Source organism: Trachypithecus francoisi, unplaced genomic scaffold (assembly GCF_009764315.1).
Source record: "Trachypithecus francoisi isolate TF-2019V2 unplaced genomic scaffold, Tfra_2.0 Lachesis_group3, whole genome shotgun sequence".
NCBI lineage: Eukaryota > Metazoa > Chordata > Mammalia > Primates > Cercopithecidae > Trachypithecus > Trachypithecus francoisi.
This window is the reverse complement of record NW_022681468.1, coordinates 117,421,233-117,430,308: the sequence shown is the minus strand read 5'-3', so window position 1 is coordinate 117,430,308 and position 9,076 is coordinate 117,421,233. Positions and strand designations below refer to the sequence as shown.

At 54.8% G+C, this 9,076-nt stretch overlaps 1 protein-coding gene across 1 annotated transcript; it reads left to right on the top strand.

The window, feature by feature from the left end:
- Positions 1 to 1,177: 1,177 nt before the first annotated feature.
- Positions 1,178 to 7,876, top strand: NR2E3 (nuclear receptor subfamily 2 group E member 3). The gene is made up of 9 exons (XM_033190868.1): positions 1,178 to 1,182; positions 1,561 to 1,703; positions 2,307 to 2,433; positions 2,590 to 2,693; positions 2,784 to 3,005; positions 3,162 to 3,337; positions 4,225 to 4,471; positions 4,848 to 4,953; positions 7,557 to 7,876. The coding sequence occupies exons 1-9, from the start codon at positions 1,178 to 1,180 to the stop codon at positions 7,687 to 7,689; spliced, it is 1,263 nt and encodes a 420-aa protein (XP_033046759.1). The 3' UTR covers positions 7,690 to 7,876.
- The last annotated feature ends 1,200 nt before the right edge of the window (positions 7,877 to 9,076 follow it).

Here is a 9,076-nt window from a genome sequence, read left to right as displayed (position 1 = left end):
CCCGTGGCCAGGCTTGAGGTGGCTATGTCCTCACCGGCTCTTGTCCTGCAGGCCTGACTCTCCAGGTGGGTGAGGAAAGAGCCTGCCAGCTCCTCTTCTGCTCCCTCACAGGCCTGAAGAAGATCCCCCAGATGGAGCTCCGGGCCTCTTTCCTCCAGGCCAGCCTCAGACCCTTCGGGGGACAGTTCTGGGAGCATCCTCTGTGCCAGGCGTCTGGGGACTGCTAGCCTTCTGGTGGGGGCCGGATCCTCAAATTGTGAGCCTGGAGCAGTCTCTTTCCAAGGGATTGGAGTGAGAAACTCAGGGGGCAGAGCCAGAGCTACCTAGGACCCAAGGGGAGTGTCTTAGGCAGGACCCGCACAGGCACAGGCACACACACACTGGCCACACACTTGCCTTCGGACGTGTGCCAAGCAGCTCAAAAGAATTTAAAGTCCAGCCAGGCGCAGTAGCTCACACCTGTAATCCCAGCACTTTGGGAGGCTAAGGCAGGCAGATCACTTGAGGTCATGAGTTCCAGACCAGCCTGGCCAACATGACAAAACCCCATCTCTACTAAAAATACAAAAAACTTAGCCAAACCTGGTGGCAGGCGCCTATAATCCCACCTACCCGGGAGGCTGAGGCAGGAGAATCGCTTGAACTCGGGAGGCAGAGTTTGCAGTGAGCCGAGACCACGCTACTGCACTCCAACCTGGGCGGCACAGCGAGACTCTGTATTAAAAAAAAAAAAAAAAAGATTTAAAGTCCTTGAGAGAAGTGGAGTCCATACATCTCTTCAAGATGTGGCATGGGGCCGGGCGCGGTGGCTCAAGCCTGTAATCCCAGCACTTTGGGAGGCCGAGACGGGCGGATCACGAGGTCAGGAGATAGAGACCATCCTGGCTAACACGGTGAAACCCCGTCTCCACTAAAAAAAAAAAATACAAAAAACTAGCCGGGCGAGGTGGCCGGCGCCTGTAGTCCCAGCTACTCGGGAGGCTGAGGCAGGAGAATGGCGTAAACCCGGGAGGCGGAGCTTGCAGTGAGCTGAGATCCCGCCCCTGCACTCCAGCCTGGGCGACAGAGAGAGACTCCGTCTCAAAAAAAAAAAAAAAAGATGTGGCATGGAATGGTGAACGTCTGAGCACACAGGGCAGGAGGGCCCCAGGGGATGTTGGGCAGCCCAGGAACCAGCATGGGGTAGCAGGACTGAGCGGCTCCAGGGCACCTTGGTAATGCTGCAGGTGTGGCCGACTGATCCCCTGTGGAGACAGTAAAGATTAAGAGGATCATAAACTGCATCCAGCGGCTGCCCCGGGAGAAATCTCCTCAAGCCAGAGCCTCTGCTGTGAGGGGCTTCGGAACCTTGGGGCAGCTCCTGAGTTCAGACAGAGTTCAGGCAGGAAGACAGAGAGGTGGAGACGCAGAGAGAGACAGAGACAGGGAGAGAGACAAAGGGAGAGGGGGCTGCCACAGAGAGGTGGGAGCAGAGAGAGAAGAGAGATGGGGGCAGAGAGACAGAGGTTCATGGACTGAGGTAGAGGCTGGGCCCAGCTCAGCAACCCAGGCCTCCCACAGGCAGGCAGAGGCTGCCCTGGAACCCACCAAGACCAGAGTAACAGCTCCCATGAGCTCCACCGTGGCTGCAGTTGCGCCTGCAGCTGGGGCTGCCTCCAGGAAGGAGTCTCCAGGCAGGTGGGGCCTGGGGGAGGATCCAACAGGTACGGCTTTTCCTGGAGGTAGGGTCAGGTCTGGGCCCTTGGGGAGCAGGATGAGGGCCAGAGGTTCCCAGGAACCATGGAAGGAGCCAGAGCAACTCAGACCCAGCCCCACCGGCTGTGAGCAAGGGTGGGGTAGCCTGCGGGCAAACCCAGAATCCTAGAAACACAGTGGGGAGGGGACGGGGGTTAGGGGTGGGCAGGCTGCAGAGCCAGGACAGGACAGCCCAGCCCATGGGGAAGGAAAGAACAGAGAAGCGCCCTTAGGGCTTAACAGCCCAGAGGTCCCTAGTGGTGTTGACAAGAATGTTTCTGTGGGAGGACGGAGCCTGAAGCCACCCACAGAGAAGGGATGGGAGCTGGGGAAGTGGAGCCAGGGCTTGGACTCTTGCTGAAAATTCCACTGAGGGAGGAGAGAGGGCAGGGAATGGGGCTGGGGGCTGGGGTGTGCATGCACAGTGAGGGAGACACTTCTCCGGATGGAAGAGTCACGCGTGGGTTCGTTTAAATGCGGGTGGACGGGGCTTGAGGACTGGGAAAAGGACCTGAGGGACGGAGGGGAGCGTGCGGCCCTGCCCCCGCCCAGCCCTGCCCCCTGCCCCTCAGGCGTGAGCCCCTCGCTCCAGTGCCGCGTGTGCGGAGACAGCAGCAGCGGGAAGCACTACGGCATCTATGCCTGCAACGGCTGCAGTGGCTTCTTCAAAAGGAGCGTGCGGCGGAGGCTCATCTACAGGTGAGGGCGGTGGGCCCTGCTGGGCTCCTGCCCCTGAGGGGTTCTGGAGGGGTGAGGGAGCGTTCAGGGGAGGAGGGGCTTGGGCAAAAATGTCCAAACCCATGGTTCAGGACCTGGGAGGGACACTGACCCCCGGGGTCTCGTCTTCGCCTGCAGGTGCCAGGTGGGGGCAGGGATGTGCCCCGTGGACAAGGCCCATCGCAACCAGTGCCAGGCCTGCCGGCTGAAGAAGTGCCTACAGGCGGGCATGAACCAGGACGGTGAGGCAGGGCGCTGGCCCCGGGGGACGTGACAAGAGATGGGCAGCGGGACTGGCTGGCATGTCGTTCTGACCCTTCCTGCCTCCCCAGCCGTGCAGAACGAGCGCCAGCCCCGAAGCACAGCCCAGGTCCGCCTGGACAGCATGGAGTCCAACACTGAGCCCCGGCAGGAGCCCCTGGTGGCTCCCCCGACCCCGGCAGGGCCCAGCCCACGGGGCCCCACGCCCATGTCTGCAGCCAGAGCCCTGGGCCACCACTTCATGGCCAGCCTTATAACAGCCGAAACCTGTGCTAAGCTGGAGCCAGAGGATGGTAAGTGGGAGAGCGGCTGAGAGCACAGCAGGCTTGGCTACCTGGGTCACAGTGGGGCTGCAGCGCCTGCCTTGATCCTCACTTCCCCGGGCCCCAAGCACTCCCTGCCACCTCCTGAGAAGCAGATGCTAAGATCACAACCTCCTCCTCCAACAGCTGATGAGAATATTGATGTCACCAGCAATGACCCCGAGTTACCCTCCTCTCCATACTCCTCTTCCTCCCCTTGCGGTCTGGACAGCATCCATGAAACCTCAGCTCGCCTGCTCTTCATGGCCGTCAAGTGGGCCAAGAACCTGCCTGTGTTCTCCAGCCTGCCCTTCCGGGATCAGGTACCGACCGGCCTGCCTGCTGGGGAGCTAGGCTGGGCTAGGGTCAGGTGGCCCACTCGAGTCACCCAGACAGGGCACACACATCCCCATGCCAGTATGAATGGAGGTGCACACAGCTTGGATGGTGATGGCTGGGGACACACACACCTCTGAGCCAGCAGTGGCCGGGGTGCATCTCAGGGATGGTGACAGTGGGGTTGCATGCGTCTCCGGCGTAGGGATGATGGTCAGGGTGCACCCCTAGGAGATGATGGTGGCCAGGGACCCACAGGGCCCAGGGTCTTCTTAAGTTCTGGAAGACCCTCAGGCCCTGCAAACATTCCGTGGGTGACAAGTGACCTACACACCCTGAACAGCCTGAGTGGCTGACTCTAGGCCCCCTTGGAGCACAAGTGCCTACGATCTCAGGGCTTGCATTTTAGTCCAGTCTCTCTGGCTCTGGGCCATCCCTCTCAGCTTCTAAAGGGCAAGCAGATCTTTCGGGAAAACGAGGAGGAGAGGCACGAGGAGGATCTGAGGCCCTCAGCCAGTCTGTGTGCTGGGGTGGAGCAGCTCGGAAGAGTCAGGCCACGCCTCTTGAATACACCCAACTTAGGACACTCTTGAGGCAAGTCTCTGAGGCTGCCCAACTTGAAATGACTCTGGACATTCCTAAATGTCCCAGCTGCAGCGCTGGATGGAACCCAGACAGTGTCTCGGATGGTAGGCAGCTGAGCCAGATGGTGCCAAATCCCAGAGCTCTGGGCCCCTGGCTGATGTCAGGAGAGCATTCTCGAGGCCCAGGACAGCACTTCTATTCCTTGGGTACCTGAGAGGGTGGCAGAGCCTCCAGACTGAGCCAGAGAAGCTGTGTGTCTGCCATAACAGGCATCCCTTTCTGAGCACAGGTGATCCTGCTGGAAGAGGCGTGGAGTGAACTTTTCCTCCTCGGGGCCATCCAGTGGTCTCTGCCTCTGGACAGCTGTCCTCTGCTGGCATCGCCTGAGGCCTCTGCTGCTGGTGGTGCCCAGGGCCGGCTCACACTGGCCAGCATGGAGACGCGTGTCCTGCGGGAAACTATCTCTCGGTTCCGGGCGTTGGCGGTGGACCCCACGGAGTTCGCCTGCATGAAGGCCCTGGTCCTCTTCAAGCCAGGTAGCTGAGTCTCTGTCTAAGCCTTGAATGGGAATTCTGGTGACTTCCCTGTGCCTCTCACTCTCCCTGCACCACCCACATGTGTGCAGATGTGTGTAGGCCTCTATCCTGGGGGGCAGGAGGAGAGGAGTGAGGCTGGACTCCCTTCTCCTTGGGGCCACTCCTGGTTGACTGTGAGGGGACAGGGCAGGCTGGGAGCCCCTGGGAGACCCTGAGCCCCCGCCAGAGCCCGTCATGGCTCCCCTGGCCCTGGCAAAGCCCACCCCACAGGGCCCCACACCCATGTCTGCAGCCAGAGCCCTGGGCCACCACTTCATGGCCAGCCTTATAACAGCCGTAAACCTGTGCTAAGCTCACTGGTGCTGCTTCTCCCCAGAGACACGGGGCCTGAAGGATCCTGAGCACGTAGAGGCCTTGCAGGACCAGTCCCAAGTGATGCTGAGCCAGCACAGCAAGGCCCACCACCCCAGCCAGCCCGTGAGGTGACCTGAGCATGCGTCCACCCACTCATCTGTCCCTGCCCTCTCTACCCTTTCCCCGCCTCTCCCACGCCCTCCCAGGGCTCACTGATTAGACAGCACAAGGGTCTCAGTTCAGCGGCACAGAGCCAACATCTACTGTGTCCCAGGCACAGTACCAGGTCCCAGGGGTGGGGACCAAGATGTACATAAGACAAAGCTACTGCCTTCTGGAGACAACCAGCAGTGACCGCACTGAAGATGCAAACTGCCCTAGCCAGGTACTGAGGGTTGCATGAATCTGCAGGAGACAGAGACCCTTTGGCATGGGAAGCGTAAAGCAGAATTGGGAGGGACTTTGGGGAGACAGGGCTGGACTTGAAAGGAAGAAGAAATGTAAAAGAAAACATCATTTGCAAAGGGAGAGAGGGGCACGCATGATATGTTGTTAGGACAGGAGCCCACCTTGAAGGTATAACAGGTTCCTGCCAGTGAGAAATGGGGAGAATAAGCCAGAAAAGTACGCCAGGACCAGTCCGTTCAGGACTTTGAATGCCAGCCAAAGGCCATGTCTGACTTGGGAGGCAGAGAGCAGCTACTGAAGGTTTCCGAGCAGGAGTGTGTCATACACAGGGCTAGACCTCACGCAGACGGGCATGGCCATGGGTACAGAGGATACTACTGGGAAGGGGGTGGCAGCTACTGCCACCTTCCAGGTGGTTCCATGGAGTTCTGATCTTTGGGCATGGCCGGGGGAGCGGAAGGGAGACTCTAGGAGTTGGAATGGGTCAGACCCAGTGTTTGGGTGAAGGTAAGGAATGAGGGAAGAGGAGCTCTTTGGGAGAAGACGTTGTTAAAACAATAAAAGGGAAAGCCAGGAGGAAAGACGGTTTTGAGGGAAGATGACAAGGTGTTTTGGAGGTACACTGAGCATCCTGTAGAGATGCCAAGCACATGGATGGCCCTGGCTAGGTTTGGAGGAGAGTTGCTGCAGGCTGAGTGTGGCTGGGCGAGGGTAGGGCAGGAGCCAGTGCTCTGGGACTACGCTGTTTGGCCTAGTGTGGGCAGTTGTCATGGAGCCTCAGCAAGGTTGGAACACTTGGCCTTCAGGCATCTACTGGCTATTTTAGGCCATGTTATCTGCATTCTTTGGGGGCTCCCAGCAGTTTCTTTCTGAAGAAGTGAGCTAATGTGGGCATCCTTGCATCATTTCTAATCCAAGAAATGATTACAAGGAGAAGAGGTAATTTCCTTTTAAGAAAAGTCACAGTATACAAAGTATATGCCACACAGCACAGGAAGATTTGTGCTGCTTATGAGCATAGGGAGAACGCTGCTACTACTAAGACTTGACTTAGCATCTGAAGAGTGGGCATCAGAGACATTCAGAAACCAGCAGCCTTTCTCTGCCAAGTTTCTGATGGAACCAGCCCCCAGAGATGTCCTGGCATATTGGTTATGCGTCAAGTTTCATAATGCTGATTAAGATTTCCTATGCCCCTTCTATAGTGGTTCATTGCCTACTACAAGCAGATTTGAGTGTGAAGATAGTGGTTTGGGGTTCTCTAATCCAGCATATTATTTCGGTTTTTAAAAACTGCAATGCCCAGGAAGAAACACAATTACCATCGCCCCCTGATATGCATGCAGACACCAGAGTGAAGTTCCATAAAGTTATTCCTACCCTTACCTTGTACAATTTACCTGATATTTCTCTTTTATTTGTTTAGAAAAGGCTGATTGTGACCCACTGAATTTAATTTCAGACCCACTAAGTGGGGCAATACCTGCAGTTTGGAAAAAACATTCTCTGACTGACTTTATAGTTATGTCTTCTTCCTCCCACTCTTTAGATCAGAAAAACAGAAGCAGGAAAGGCAGACGGGAGGGGTATATGACTTGCTCAGTGCTGCTCACTCGGCACTAGCAAGAGAAAGGAAGGCCTTAGGTTGGCAGAGCAAGTTCAGCAGATCACTGAGTGGTGGGGAAGGCTTCCCGGAAACTCCTGGTGAGGGGAGCTTGGGGCAGCCCAGTGTGGAGTAGCCTCCTTGAGGCTGGGCATTGACCCTGGCCATCAGACCTACCCAGGGAAGGTTTGGTTCCCCCATCTGTCTCTTGGGGCTTCACCATCTGTCTTTTGTGTTGTGGACTCCTGTCTTAGCAAATAGTTCTTCCTTTTTTTTTTTTCCTTTTGAGACGGAGTCTCGCTCTGTCGCCCAGGCTGGAGTGCAGTGGTGCGATCTCGGCTCACTGCAAGCTCCGCCTCCCGGGTTCATGCCATTCTCCTGCCTCAGCCTCCCGAGTAGCTGGGACTACAGGCGCCCGCCACCACGCCTGGCTAACTTTTTGTATTTTTAGTAGAGATGGGTTTCACTGTGTTAGCCAGGATGGTCTTGATCTCCTGACCTTGTGATCTGCTGGCCTTGGCCTCCCAAAGTGCTGGGATTACAGGCGTGAGCCACCACGCCCAGCCTGAATGTGCCTTTTCCTTGAAATTCCTCCTGACCCGCTCTGGGGACCTCATCTCTCCTCTGCTTCCTCCCTTGCCTTTCCTGGGAGGGCACTGCTCCAAGGACTAGTGCTTAGAAGCTGGTTGTAAAACTGATGGCGTCCTCTCTCCTGTTCAGGTTTGGGAAATTGCTCCTGCTCCTCCCGTCTTTGAGGTTTATCACTGCGGAACGCATCGAGCTCCTCTTTTTCCGCAAGACCATAGGGAATACTCCAATGGAGAAGCTCCTTTGTGATATGTTCAAAAACTAGTGGGGGTGGAGGTGAAATGTTTCCAAGCACTCTGGAAAACAATCTACTGAAACGAAACCTTTGCCTACTCTTTGCCCCAGAAATTCCTCGTAGGTGTGTGTACCCAGCAGAGATGCCCACTGAAAGATATTGTAAGAATATTCATAGCAGCTTTATTCATAATAGCCCCAAATTGTACATTGATGGTAGGATGAATTAACAAATTGTGGTATATTCATATAATGAAAAATAACTTAAAAAGAATGAATTATGGATACATGTGGCAACACGGGTAAACTTCACAGACATAAAAGTTGAATGAAAGAAACCAGGCAGAAGTTCCATTTATGCAGAGTTCAGGAACAGGCAAGACTAATTGACAGTAATAGAAGTTGGAATAGTGGTTACTTCTGGGTGGCAGGGGATTGATTCAGAGAGGGCCCATGGGAGCCCTCTGGTATACTAGAAATGTTGATTTTGATCTGGGCAGTGGTTTCACAAATGTATTCATAGGTAAAAATTCATTGAGCTGTGCACTTTACTGTATTTTGTTAGACCTCAATAAAAAAGTCAAAAAAAAAAAAAAAGAAACCCCAGAAAAATGAGTGTTGTCAAGGCTCTCCCTTTGAGGACACTGAAGGAATGAGTGCAAGGTCTTTGAGTTCCATCTGGGTTCCACTCCAAGTCAGAGACCAGGTGCAATGAATTCAAGCCCAGCGGATCTCCCATAGAATTCAACCACTCAGCTTCTCTCCAGATGGCATCCCATCACCTGCAGCATGTCTCAACCTTTATCTCCTATCTCCCTCATCTCCTTCCTAAGTAAAGGTGAACACCCTGCAACTCAACATAAGGCAGCTACAGGTGCTTTTTGTGAAAGGGACTCTTCATCACTTCTTAGGTCCTTATGGAAAGATACAGCTCAGACAACCCTCATCATTTTCTTTTCTTTTTTTTTGAGATGGAGTTTCACTCTTGTTGCACAGGCTGGAGTGCAATGGCGCAATTTTGACTCACCACAACCTCCGCCTCCCAGGTATAAGTGATTTTCCTGCCTCAGCCTCCTGAGTAGCTGGGATTGCAGGTATGCACCACCATACCCAGTTAATTTTGTATTTTCAGTAGAGATGGGGTTTGTCCATTGGTCAGGCTGGTTTAGAGCTCCCGACCTCAGGTGATCCACCCACCTTGGCCTCCCAAAGTGCTGGGATTACAGGTGTGAGCCACTGCACCCTGGCCAAACTTAATCCTTTTTGAAGATAGACCCAGATGACTGTGAAAATAATATTTTAACACATTAACATAGATCGGGCAATGTATATATTAATAGCAGGCAGTGAGCTGGGCACTTTTAAAATTGCCATTTAATCCTCAGATTAACTCTGAGGGAAGGGCTAATTTTCTCCAT

Bases quoted from the DNA above. Each gene is read 5' to 3' on its own strand.
- NR2E3 (XM_033190868.1), top strand. The intron at 2,434-2,589 runs GTGAGGGCGGTG...CTTCGCCTGCAG, and splicing joins CGGCGGAGGCTCATCTACAG to GTGCCAGGTGGGGGCAGGGA. The intron at 3,006-3,161 runs GTAAGTGGGAGA...CTCCTCCAACAG, and splicing joins TAAGCTGGAGCCAGAGGATG to CTGATGAGAATATTGATGTC.